Below are 14,605 nucleotides of genomic sequence, written 5' to 3' on the forward strand. Positions count from 1 at the left end.
CTCTCTTTGTAAAGGGAATAATGCAATGTTTGCTGGCACTGCCAGGAACAGGTGACTACCAGTGTTTCCGGGTGTGTTAAACAGAGGGCCTCTGTCTGGACAGGTAACAAGTCAGGTTTTCTAATTGTTAGGCTGTTCCTTGGTTGACCTTGCAGCCAAAATGTCAAATTTCACATGATTTTCCTATGTAATTAGGATAAATGAGTGTATTAAATTTCATGACCATAATTCAAAAGGTCACTTGAATATTGGATAGTAAACAATGAAGGCACGGTGCCCTTTTGGTGATATCTGATGAAAAGTTCAAATATGTTGTTTTTCTGAGACCGAGTGGCTCATAATGAGTGAAATTATGACTTTCTAATATTGTAACTCATTCGAAAAAAGGAAATTAATCACTGTGTTATATCTCTATTTTTTTCAGTACAGTCTAATATAGATTGAGGCATAAGCTTCTTGTGATTTTGTCTTTGGGGAGGGATGGGGGAGGAAGAACTTTTATCCTGAGCCTGCTGTTTCTTATGTGTGTAATCAAAAGGGAAAATATCATAAATTTGAAACCTTGATTTAGATATTCAAAAGAATATGTGGGATGGTGCAGGTCTTCTCAGAAGTCACAAAAATATTGAATCTATTTCAGATATCTGTCTACTAATGATCAGTATTTAAAAGATGGGTTCTTAATACAATATTTAGGTAATACCATAAAATGTAATATTTTATAATAAATACTATACTACTGAAAATATGTATAAATGTAGTATACTATAGAAATATGATTATATATACAATACACAGAAATTTAACATAAATTTTTAAATCCTAAGTATAAATTCTGAAATTCTAGACCAAAATGAACTTTCTATCATGACTTTAAATGACTGGTAGTCCAAATTAGGAATAACATTACCATGACACCTATAATGTTAAGTAGTATAAAGAAATGCTGAGAGTCACATACCCAAGTGTTCCTTTCATGCCTCCTCTATTTAATTTTGACCTGAAAAAACAGAAGACATTTAATGGTTAGGAGGAAATAGCAGGAAAAGATGATGTTCAGAAGCACATTTCTTGTAGACCAAAATATCTTCTTTTGCATTCTTTTTGGTTAGCTATACTCTATTCTTCTTTCATGCAGTGCATGAAACTGAGGAAGCACAGTGTTTATGTTCTCACAGTGTGAACTCAGGTTAAAATCTGTATGATACTTAAAAGCTCTTTGACAGGGATTTTAACTCAAAAGCTTGTCCGCTGCTTCCAAATCCATCTGCTGACCCATTACTATTTCAACACTCTATCAATGAGAGACCTAATAAAAGAGGAATGGGTTTTTATTTACAATAGAAACTGAAATAGAGCAGGTTTTGCTCACATACTCACTGCCTGACAGTCTTACCAAGAGGTGTGTGTCTAGGAAGTTTGCCCAGCCAGACACAGGGGCAGAGGATTTCAAGACATCCACCTGGCATCCTGACACCAGGATGTTTGTGAACACATAATGGGCCCAGCATCTATTGCTGCAGTGCAAAGGTCCAGGGATGCCATGTGTGAAGTCCTTCAAGCTTCTTTTGTGTTCTTCTTCAGTTGGTAACTGCACAGGTTGTGTTCTGTGTTCCGATTGTGCCTGTTTGTATCCTTCTGATGCTGTGTCTATGTCTTGCGCCACCTCTGTGAGTCCCTGAGGGCCATCACTGCTTTGTCTAGAGATGTCCCTGTCCAGTGGAACTTGCCTCCATGTGCTGGGGTTTTGCTGACGTGCTAGTCTGGATTGTCATTAACGTGGGCTGTTACAAGAGCCCTTTCCCTGCTCTCGTGTTCGTACTGTTGTCTCCACACATGGATTTTACTAGTCTTTCTCCATGCATACCAATCTTGGGTTATTTTTCTGTGCAAAATTTTGTTGCAGCATATAATTAAACCCATGCTAACTAATTTTTATTCTCCTCCAAGTACCTTTGGAATGAAATTTAACTTCTACTTTGATGTCTCTTGCTTATTTTTGAAAATAGCTTAGTGTAGTATCACTGTGTCAACCTATTTTTGGATAGCTATCAGATTTTTCTAATCTCAGATATCAACATTTTCAACATTTTATAAAGGTTCATAAATAGATAATAAATCATAGTAGATTTCCCTTTTTTTATTGCCTTAGATTATCATGGGTAAGACTACAATATAGCTCTAAAACTATGTACATATTACAAATTATTTCTGAAAATACAGTGATAGTATCACAGATATATTTTACAAAAATAGCAATTGAGAATAGCAAGAACAATACTAAAATGCAACCAGTCAAGGAGTCTAAATTTTACTGCATATTTCCAAGTATCTCAAAAGGCACCGGCATTTTTAAGAAACATCTGTTCCCCAGATGCTTACTACGCTATTGAAATCGAGACACTAGGCGAAATAGTTTTTCTTACATAAAAATTTGCTTTGGTTGATACTTTTTTTTTTGATACATCTTGATTTTCAGTACTGAATATCTAGCATGTCCATGCTCGAAGTATTTTATTTTGCATTAACAGAAAAATTGAATGGTAGACCACATGAAGCAGTATGATAGGCACTGAGAGATTCAGGATAAAATACAGTACAAATAACTATTATTTTGTCAAAGCTTATTAAGCAGAGAGTTTAAGGTTTTACGCATCTGTTTTGTAGGGAAACTTTCATTTTTATATTTTTGTAATGTTGGAAATATCTTAATTGATTGGGTGAAGTAAATGAAATAAGATCAGCTTGTGTTCTGTACTGAATGGGTACATTTGTTTTAGGAATCAAGCACCTGTTCAAAAAAAATTGTCATTGTTGTGTTATAAATTAACACAGAGGAAAGAGCAGTCTAAAGCTGAGAGTACTGTTTATTTGCAGCACATCTGAAATAATTATTTTAGGAAAGCATTACAAGTAAGACCCAGAGAAATATGACAAGGTTATAGAGGCTTAGATTTTGCTTAGTGACACTGCGATTGTTTTTGTGCAAGACAAACGTACTTACCCTGATAAACCTTGGATTTCTTTCCAAGGACACCTTTTGGCTGTCTTAACAACAGCAAAAGTGAAAGATTGCATGTAGATCTTTGTGCTCGCTAAGGGATAATAGATCTTTCTGTGTGTTTTAAGTACTTTCCAAATCGGAAGATAAAGCAACGTTCTCAGCATGAACTAGCTGATTCTCATACCAACACTGAAGTTAGGCCATATGCTTTCATTAAGCCGTTCTTACATAGAGGACTGTTTTGAAAAACAGCAGCTTTTAACTGCTTAATTCTATAATTAAGACATATCTTAATTACTCTACCATCAGACATGGTAGAATAATAACCAGACAATATGAAATGTTCCTTATGTTTAGGGGGAGGGATGATGTATTAGGGTATTGAAGTCTAAAAATAAATATTCTAAAATTAGAGCATTGTAAGATATGGTTACACAGGCAGTTACTAAAATACAAAGGCAGGTTTCCCACAGAGTATTATTGCTTTGTTATTGTAGGTCTGTTGGCTAGACTATATTCCTGATGCAAAATACCCTTGCAGAACATCTGCCAAGGTGAATCTGTAGTTGAGTCCGTGTCTCTGTGGAGTTTTGTAAAAGGGAAGGAGGGCAGAGTTAAGGTGCTTCCAGGGAATTTCCTATTTGTTCTCCCCAGAGCGTTGTTTCTGTTTTCCTGATGTCTTTTGCTGTGAGACAGATGTTTTTTTCAACATACAGCGCCAAATTCTTTGGCTATTGTTTTGTGATATATGCTGGTTGTAAACGTCCATGCTCTGCACAATAGAAATTACTGGAGTAACACTCAAACTGAAAAGCAGCTCAGTACCGTGTAATTAAGCTCTACACAACTTAATGCAGTGATGCCATAAGCTTCAGGGAGTATATCTCATGACTACAAATAAATCACACCTCCAAGGTACTAATACCAGTATTCTATCCCAGAACAAAAATTGATTCAATAATAATGACAACTGCAGCATGAAAAAATTACATTAATACAAGTGTAATCTTCCTTTTTTGTGTTCTATCAACTGTAATGTAAATAGCCATATTTAGTGTAGAATATCCACTGTCCACGTTAAAAGCTATAAAGAAAGTTACCTTCAGTGATATAGGAATACTAGTCTGCTTGAACACTATGAATACACTTGGTATAATCAGAGACTCATATGGAATCATAGAGTAGGCTGGTTGGAAGGGACCTTTAAAGGTCATCTAGGCCAACCCTCCTGCTTTAGACAGGGACATCTTCAACTAGATTGGTTGCTTTGAGCCCTGTTCACCTGACCTTGAATATTTCCAAGGATGGATCATCTACCACCTCTCTGGGCAACCCGTCCCAGTGTTTCACCACCCTTACCATAAAAAATCTCTTTCTTATATCCAATCTAAATCAACTGTCCATTGGTGTAAAGCCACCACCCCTTGTCCTGTCACAACAGGCCCTACTAAAAAGTTTGTCCCCACCTTTCTTGTAGGCCCCCATTAAGTACTGAAAGGCTGCTATGAGGGCTGCTCAGAGCTGCCTGTTCTCCAGGCTGAGCAAACCCAACTCTCAGCCTGTCCTAAAAGGGGAGGTGCTCCAGCCCTCTGATCATCTCCGTGACCACCTCTGGACTCGCTCCAACATCTCCATGTCCTTCCTGTGCTGGCACCCCAGAGCTGGATGCAGCACTGCAGGTGGGGTCCCAGCAGAGCAGAGCAGAGGGGCAGAATCCCCTCTCTGGCCCTGCTGGTCACACAGCACTGTGTGAATACTGAGTGGGTCTGTATGAATATTGAATCTATAAAGATGAAAAGTAAATAGCAGTAAGTTACTTAATTCTTCTGTATTTGACTCTGGTGGAAGATAGTGGATTACTTAGCATAACTCTGGTGCTTTCATTCTTTTAAAATACACTGAAACATGTAGATACAGCTCAGAAATTGCAAGAAAACCTTCCCAGACAGTTATTGCAGAGTCAATCACAGGCTATAAATTTGAATCCTAGTTTAACTTTTGCTAGCTGGTTCTTGTTATTGTTACCTATGAACAGATGGTGAAAGGCACACTTGACCACAGCTGTCAATGGAGCACATAGAGACAGAGTTTATTAAATCTAAGATGAAATATGTTTAAATAAGGCCAAACATTCTTTAATTAAGGGTGTGACTACTATAGATACCGGGGGGTGGGCACTTAACCTTTCACCCACATTTTGGGAGGAACGTTTTTGTGGCAGTTCCTATACCTTGAATTACCAACACTGTAGTTTAATTAATGTAATTACTCTGTATTAATTACAATACTATATTACCTGAACACATTTAGTTTTTTAGTTCTCCTTAAGTTCTGTACTCACTTAAAATGTAACATCCAGAAATGGTTTTAGAACTGTAATAGAAAAGTATTATTTTAATTGTTTGTTACTGGAAATTTTAAATTACAAGTAAATATTGTTTAATGCTATTTTTTATATATTAAAATAACTGTAATGTTTTAGGTCTTCACTGAGGTTTATACTACCTGATTTTTTTATTCTTGGTGTTAAGAAGTTTAGGGGCCCTGGTTGAATTTTTGTGCCTTAAGTTAAGCTCTTTAATGAAAGAAAAAACAAGTTGAATTATTTGGAAATTCCTGAAAGGATATATTTAGGTTCAATGTCAAATAATAAATTGTTGTTGTGTCTTCATGTAGCCAAGGTTCTTTCTAATTATGTCTTCCTACTCATGTTGCCCTTTATAAGGAGTAAATTTCCTTTACTCAGTTTTTTAGGTCTGGGATTTACTTAGCTAAGAAAATTTGTGAGTGAGTTCAGAGGCTTATTCCACACCATCTCTATGTAGTGAATGTTTAGAAAAAGAAGGGTGATTTTTTTTAACACAGTGAGATTCAAAGTATCTAAACAATCCTGGTGACCTCAATTAGAAATCAAAGGTGGGGTTTTTTTGGGGTAGCAATGCCTGTGGTGTTTTTTGACCCAGCCATAACGCTTCCAGCACTTGCTCAGGTATGCAGAGAGCACAGCAAGTGCCATGCCAGCTTATGCTGCGAAATTTGACTCTTAAAGTTGATTGCTGTAAAACCCTGCTTAGGTAAAGACAATTCTGTACTCTGTAAACTTATGAATAATCCAAATAAACACCACTGAAGTTCGGGAAAACTTGTAGGGGCAGAAGTTGTTGCTGCTCAGCCGGAAAGGAGCGTTCAGATTAAAATTGATAATAATCAATTTACAGTTATGAGCTCACTCTCTATTAAGAAGACAAAAAGCCTTAAAATAAAGGATGCAGAATCCTAATGAGCTGTAGAAGGTAATTAACATTTCCTTTTGAAATCTCTCTTAGCGAAGGAAGACCTTCTCCCAGAGTGGAACTGCTGCATAACATAGACCCCATGTTTGTGGATGACTTCCCATGTGAGTATGCTCAAGATTTTATTAAACATACAGTTTGTCTTCTAAGCATTTCCTGTCTTCCGTAAGTGAAGTATTTTCTTCTAGGTGAAACAAAATACAGTAGGATGCCTTTTGCTTTTAAGTAAATAGCTTTAAAATACAGAAACGTCATCCCCTGGATAGTGTAAGTACTTCAACATGATCTACATGGGCTTCCTATTTCAGAGAGCTCTGATACACTGCTGAGTAATAAATAAAGTGCTTTGGGACATGGAAATGTTGAGGAGTAGCTGTGTGCCTGAGGTGCACAGGGAGGCACACTGCCAGCAACCCTTTCCAAACCCTCTCTCCAGAGTTCCAAATGAGCTGCTCGTCCTCATGCATCTTGATACAGCCATATAATATGACCTTGCAAATGGAAAGCTTGAGTTTGTGAGGAGCTGAGAAGTTCCAAGCCTTGTGATTGCTTTTGTTCCATAATCATGTGGGTTGGATCCTTAATGCCACAATCACATGAATTAGAGCTGAAGTTTGCTAATTCTATAGCCCTTTTTGAGTGCCATCTGTTTTATGATTCAATATTGCTAGTTTGCTACGGATTACAAACTTTTAAGGCAGATGTTTTTTTCATACAGAATGTTGGAACAGGTCCCTTCCAGTGTTTTTATAGCATTTCTGTATTTCATTATATAAAGAAGTAAATCCAGGCAGAGAAGAAGTAGTGCAATGGAGACAGTGATCTGTCGCCTGCAAGACAAATACATGTTGTGCTGCAATAACTGGCTGAAAATGGGTAAGGTGGCCTTTTGCAACGCACATCTGGTTCTGTGATGCTTTTCTGAGAAGGAGCAACATTGCACCTATCTAGTGCTGGGCAGCACTGCTTGCAGATAATTCCTACATACTGATTGAATTAAGGTGTAGCTACTCCAATTTCCCTTCAAAAATGTCAGTGAGTCATAGCATTCCTGTACAATGTTGTGGCCTGGCGAGGTATTCTCAGGCATACTTCGGAGACCATCTTTTCCTTGTGGGAATGGCCTGTGATAGAGCTCAGCAGAGGTGTTTGAGTCGACAGATTCCTGGAGTAAGCAGAAGGGGGACAAGCAAGAGGTTTTCAGGAACCTGAGCTCTTTGGAAATACAGCCTCAAATCTCTTGCATGATGCCATGCTCTGATGATTGTTCACTGTTTGCTACATACATCATGTCCTTAGTTTTTGTGTGCATTGCATGAAATGTGAGCAAGAAGCGGGTCTGAGACTCAAGAAACTGTAGTAGGTGGAACTCTTGTGCTGGATGATACGCAGCTTTTAAGAATCATGAACAGAAGAAGTTATATGCATGCCTGTAAATTTACTATGTTTTTATGTACCTTTTCAAAACTGCAGTAATTAAAAACAAAAACTTAACTCTTCTTACATAATGTTCTTGTGCACCATACAGGGTTTCCCTGTCTCTTCTCAGCAAAAGCCTATTCTTTTGGCAAATTACTTTGTGCCTCCTAGTGAAATTATGCTTTGTCACGTAAGGATTAAGATTTCTATTTAGCAGCCTGAGTTATTAGGAGTAATTGTATATGTATGTAAGTCAGCTGATTTCTACTTAGTGTCTGTTTTTCATTTATTGAAACTGAGTAATAAGTTTAGAGTTAACATCTAGAAAAATTATACTGGTGTATCTATTGTGGATAGGTTAGAGAGACACAAAACTTGGAATGTACAAGTACTTTCAGATTTTCAGTAGTCATGTTTTGTTGGGTTTTTTTTTTTAAAAAAGCGTCTTAAACTGTCCATGCAATCTTCTTGTCACCAAGATGATAAACTGTATCACTCTGGACTCCTGCTCTTTCCTTGACTGTTTATTGTTCCCATATCCTAACTGTTTTGACATCAGAGTACTCTTTTGCCTATGGTGCTAAAACACGTTTGCAGGTTTTGCTGGGTTCTTTCTAAGCTCCTATGTAACCTTTGACCTTCTTTATGCACATTTTGCTGTTGTCCTAGTCTACTATCATCACCTAAATCATCTTGTGTCAGATGAGGTATTCCTATTAAACTGATGTTTTCTTTTTTTGTAGAAATTTGAATTAGAAAGAGAAATAATAACTGGAAGATAAGATTAGCCAAATCTTTGAGTTTGCAAAGTTGTTCCTAACTGTGGAACAGCAGTTAGGCAACTAAATCTCAAGATTCTGTTAAACATAACAAAAAAAGGACTTTTCAGGTTGTTGTAGGCAATCAGGTGAGAAGACAGTGCTGTTGTAGTTGGGCACATGTAGAGCATTAAGTTACTATTTTACTCACTCAGGGCAGGTTCAGTGTTCCCGAACTCTTGAGTGGTTTTGCCTGTAATGTATACATTCTTTCACCATAATATATTTTTATTTAATGGATGCATTTATCTTCATCTCTATCAGAATAAACTGATTATATAGATATGTTTAGTAGCATGAATGATGGGATGTCTCATGTAATTAACAGGGTTTTTAAACTGAAATAGGAAAACTGATCTTTGTTCTGTTCAGATTTTTTACACCAAAATAAGCACTCCTCCTAGGAAGAATCTGTGCAAAAGACATTAATTAGTTTAGTGACGAGTCCACTGTTACAGCCAAGTTTTCAACAGAATGTTAAAGTAATAAGACATGGTGCATTGATTACAGAGCTAACAACACCTCTGCTGCTGTAATCTGTTAGACCTGACCTTGGGCTGTGTGTTTACCACTTGTGGGGTAGTATCACATAACTTTGCAGCTTCTCAGACTGAGTGCTGCTTTCTGATCTCTGGACATCAATCGGGGTTACTCCAGCAGATCTGATTAATCTACTGATCATCATCTACTTACCTTTTTTCAGGACCTGATGTCCAGTGGCAAATACTGTAGCCCTGCAGTAGTCTTTTATCAAAGTACTGCACTTCTCCTATTGTTAATTCTAAACAGCACAAGAGGGAAAACACTGTAAATTAGTTTGCCCACCATTCCATTTTACAAAAAAGTGCTCAGGTCTTATTTCACTGACTACTTCAAGTAAATCATCTTCTCTCTCAGAAGAGATACTCTTTTCATTCAAATATAAACCTTCCATGTGGTCTGACACACATGGGCAGTGTTTTAAACTGGAATTCTTCATATTTCATCTTTAGTGCTAAGAAAAGTGTTCCTCTCCCTGGCCGCAGACCTTGCCTACAGCCTCGTTCTGACCTGTGCCAGCCCAGTGGAGTGGTTGGGGTTAAAAACAAGCTTTTCTCTCAACAAACTGATCTGGTTTGTGGTGCAGACTTATAACAATTGTACTTGTGTAAGAGCAGACAGTGGAATGAAAACCTAGGGTGGGATCTCCAAAACTAGGATGAGAAGAGGGGTGGGTTGTGGTCTTTGGGGGTTGCAAGCTACTGCCAAGATGGCTAGCCTGTCCTCTCCCTTTCCTCCGTCCTTCCTCCTTCACTTGTGTTAGATGTAGAAATCCCATGGTGACAAGATGATTCTTCTGCCAGATCAGCTTTCAGACTGTTTTGGGTAGCCAGGCAAAAGAGGAGGAAAGATTTCTACCACATCAGTGGGCTGAATCAACCTGCCCTGGAGCTGTGTTACTGGGAGCAGGGGATCACTGTGTGGTTGGTGGCAGATGGAGGGTCTGGCCACAGGACTCACCAGCTAAGATCAGTTCTGACCATGTTGGGAGCCTCAGCCAGAGGCAGTAGTTCCGTGGAGTTTAAGCTAGTAGGCTGGTGCTGCTACCACAGAGGATATCCTGCCTCCCACAATGCCCCACCACTGATCCCCTTTCTCATGGGTCACCAAAACTACTCACAGAGCTGGGCTATGAACCAGGTCAGGATACTGGTTCAGGTTTTAATAAGCCTTTTTTTCCCCGCCCAGATGTATGCTGGATAGCCAAGCGCTCATTTTGGCACAAAGAATGGGACTAGGAGTTTTGGGGGACAGGTGAGACTGATTCTCTTGGCTCTGAAATTAAACCCTGAGGTTTCTGTTTCATGATACATGATGAAGTAATCCAACAGGTTTCTGCTGGGGATGTGCTTTACTTTCTTCCCCCCCCATTCCCAGCCACATGATCCTAATGCTTATTTTGCATTCATTTTGGCAGTCTCTGGATACCTGTGTGAACCGATCCAACTTGCTAGCCTGGTTTCCTCTGTCATGTGGAATCCGCACATTGGGGGGGTTGATAGATGCCAGTGGCAACCCAAGGCAGGGGGAAGGAGGCTGTGTGGTTGTAAGAGGGGAGGCAGAGGGAGCGGCAACCTTCCTGGTGCTGTCTGGCTGTTTTTGGAACCAGAACCCTGGAGGGAAGGAGTGGGAAGCCACATCTTCTGGTTAACCTTGCTGTGCTATACCAGTTTGATGAGCTCTCAGATGGAGCTGGATCCACTCAGAGGCGATTGCTCCTCTCCCTCCTTGCTAAAAGCCATTGCTTTTGTCTTTCTGGTTGTTTCTTCCTCACACTCTTGATTGTTTTCTGAAGTGATTAATGTGTGTCTCAATTGCTTGGTCTCAATGTAGATTTGTAGTTTATTAGAGAGTTTACAATTATGTGAATTTGCTATGAAAAATCTACTGTTTTTCAGGTTTGGGTCTGAAACATCCACATTTTCTGTTAGGTTTAAGGATTCAGTAGTAAAATAAGAAAATTAAAAACAGAAAGCTAAAATTACGTTGAGCGTATAATTTTCTCTGTACTGTATAGGTTAAGAAAGCACAAATAAAATGCATAAAGTAACTTAAAAATTGCATTAAGTCAAAAAATCTGATTTACATACATTTGAAGAGAAAAGAAACAAAATTGCTTTGCCCCATTTTCATTACTATGTCTTTAAAAATAAGAAAATAGCCAAGTTGTTGATGGTTTGGCAGCTGTGCAGATGACATCAGCTCTTCCATTGTGAAAGATCCTGCTGTCTTTTAAACAGCCTTATGGCATTTCATCAAGTTTTGGTGATTCAGCTAAATTAAAACCCAACTGGTTTTAAGTCTCAATTCCCCTAACTGCTAAACCAAACTTATTTCTGACCACAGTCATTTCTAGATGGCCTGTCTTGAAGCAGTATTGAAACTTTATATCCCACAGAAGGCAATTTTATTTTGAGAATCAGAGCTAAAAGAGATGCTGAAAGGAAATGTACCCTTTAATTCAGAGTTGTTAATCAGAATCTGTCAGTACACACTGTATTAGTTTTAATCTGACTTGCTAAATTCATTAATGAATTTAGTGACTTTCACAAAATCTTGTAGATGACATTTGTAGCATCACTTCCTCTTCAAAAAGAACTTGAATTTCTTTAAATTAGAAATATGTATTCAAAATAAATATGTTTTGGGTGGGGCTAGCTTGGGCTGAAAAAAACTTTTACCTTCATTTAAAATTCCAAACTTAACCATAAACTAAAACTTCAAAGGCATAATAACATTGTAGATTACTAATTGTAGTCAGTTTATTTGGAAGATATATCTATTCAGAGGCAGACATCCAAGACAGAGAACTTGTAAAAACATTTTGTGATTTTTCTCCAAACTTTTATTTGCCTAGAGCAAAATCAATCAAATTTTACATTACTCTCCTTGACATTTGAAAGAAGGCATTACCTCATATATTGCACTTTTAATTGCCAAAATAAATGATTGCTTATAACGGGCTAGATCTGCTATATGCAGAATGAACATATGATATATTACAATAGAGAAACCTTTCCTGTTCTGGGACTGATGTGTCATTCATGGGCATTAAAATTGCATTATAATGGCTGTAGCATTATATATTATATCCATGCATATACCAAAATGATTCATCTTGATTAAGGAATAGACACTCTAGACTCCTCTAGGTCCCATTTATTGCTTATTTTGCCTATGTAAAAGATGATTCCTGAGACTTTGTAGGACAGAAATTACTTCCTCCCCAGTTCTATTACTGATGATCTATCTTGTTTAGAATTATTTAACAAAAAGGTTAAAAAAAAGAAGAAAAAAGTGGGAAAAAAATCTGTCATAATGGAGTTATTCAGTAGCAGCAGAAGATGCGTGAATGAATGTGCTGGGTGGGCATTGAATGGGATAAATATACTCCATGTCTGTGATAGGCATAAGACCCAGAGTCTACTCTCAAGTCAAAACTGCAGAAAATTGACCAGTATGGTCAGCTGACTGAGCTTACGTAGCGACAGCTGGAATGGGAGAATGGTCGAGAACGGACCAAAACAGGTATGTTCTTTGCTTCTCCAAATTACCATTTTTCTGCAAAATTATACATATGCATGCTGGCCTTCTGGACTCTATCATCTTCCCATTTCAAGAATATCATAAATTGCAATGACCCCCTGTAAGTTTGTAAGGCAGGATTTGCCGACATTGGACCCTGGATCCCAGTGCATGTCATGCTGACCTGCAGTTTTGAGCAGAGCTCAGCTCCACTCCTTAGTGGGCGGCTGCTGTTCCAGCTAGCTCTTCTGCCATTCACATCAGACATAAGTGGTGTTTTTCTTCTGACTGTCAGCTGTATGAGTTTCTACGGTGTAGCTCTTGCTGTAAGGAAGTTTGGGCTGTGGTTCTGCATTGCCTTGGCTCGTAGCCCATCTGCGTCTCAGTGTGAACCATCCATCCCTGCAGTACTTAATAGTAGAGGATTGCATGTTTGGTGAGCCTCATAAATACTAATCCCCATGTTTCCTTTGGGATGTAGATAATCTCTTCTAGAATTTAGAAATGTTAGGTCACTTGATTAAGTGTGTAATGCAAGTGTCATGATGGGAATCCAGAAATCCCTCTATACTGCTTTTTTATTCTTCATTGTATTCTGTAATTATTTGAACATAACGCTAGCATTTTATATTTTTTTGCAGGTCTTGACTGTAAATAGTAGATTACATTTTTCAAATGAGATATCTCTGAGCCATAAACCTGAAAAATTTTAATTGTGCACAGGTTGTTAGAGTTGCTGTTCAGTTCTCTTTACCTTCAACATTGCCTCATTACAGTGATGCAGATGGGGTTTGGGTGTTTCACATACAAGGCCATCACAACATGACGTATCTTCAATAATTCATAAGTTGCATTGCAATCAGTTAAAATTTGTTTCCTGGGAAAAGTAAGATTTTGTTTTCTGTTTTTCTTATTTTCCCATTGGGAGTGAAAGTCTAACATTTCTTTTTGCTGTCTCTCTTCTTGTGATGTTTAGCATTGTAGGCTGTAATATTAAGTTTGCTCTTATTTAGAATAATTTCAATTTTTTCATTCTGTAGTTGTGTAAGAATGTAGTAACCTGGATAAACACTTCACCCAGTTGATGTGCACAGGGATTTTTTGCTGCCCTCAGTGATTCTGGATTGAACTCAATTGTTTTTGTGGTGGGGTATTTTTGAAAAGAAATAATATGTTGCAAAAAAAGAAGGTGAATACTTCAAATGTCTACTCTTCTTGAAATTAAGCAGAGTATGTATTTTGAAAGGTAGGAGACTGAATATGATATTCTAATTCATTCTAATCCTTTCCTTTGGAATCAAACATTAATATGATAAAACTGACATTAGAAGGAATAATACTAGATCTGTATGTTTGTAGCATTTAACTAAGTGAATTAAGATAGATGAGCTTCACTGTTTAAGTTTGTGTACAGCACAGCCCTACACCTTGTCAACATGATGGCAGAAGTTACAGTATCTCAGGGCTCATCTGCTTCTTAAGATCAGTATTCTGTTCATTCTCTCAAGGTTAAGGTCAAGGCTATTCCTCAAATGTTTTTATTTTAATAAAATAAGAGAAAGACTCAGAGTTTGGTAGAAAACTCATTATTGCCATGAAGCAGCAAAAGGTCACAAAATGTCTTTCCTCAGTGAAGTAGCAAAACCCCTTATTTCTTCGGTAATTCATTGTCACAGTATAGGTTGGAAAAGCCCTTGACATTTCCAGAGTTTCCTTGTTGAGGTGAAATAATTGCTCTACACATCATGGTTCAAAAAAAGAGAAATCAGTACAAAATACATTTATGCAAAGGCCTTGTGAGCTCACAGAGCCATCTGCATTTCAAAGTGGCTGTAACAAGATGGTTCTTTCTTCTGGCTTATTTTTGTGAACTTTCACATTAATTAAGGCATCAGAGCTACACATACTTGTGCAACTTCAGAAATGTACCTTATAAATGGAATAAGCCAATATAAAAGTTCTATTTCTGTAACTGAAATAGAAAAGTTACTTTCTACTGTCTAGTA

At 37.8% G+C, this 14,605-nt stretch overlaps 1 protein-coding gene across 1 annotated transcript in view; it reads left to right on the top strand.

Moving 5' to 3' along the window:
* ARSB (arylsulfatase B) overlaps window positions 1-14,605 on the top strand; it is a 76,457-nt gene that overhangs the window by 33,725 nt on the left and 28,127 nt on the right. Inside the window, exon 6 of the mRNA XM_048291874.1 lies at window positions 6,331-6,401. Within this exon, the coding sequence (XP_048147831.1) occupies window positions 6,331-6,401 (71 nt within the window). The remainder of the gene's footprint in view (window positions 1-6,330; window positions 6,402-14,605) is intronic.

Source organism: Corvus hawaiiensis, chromosome Z, assembly GCF_020740725.1.
Source record: "Corvus hawaiiensis isolate bCorHaw1 chromosome Z, bCorHaw1.pri.cur, whole genome shotgun sequence".
Lineage (NCBI taxonomy): Eukaryota > Metazoa > Chordata > Aves > Passeriformes > Corvidae > Corvus > Corvus hawaiiensis.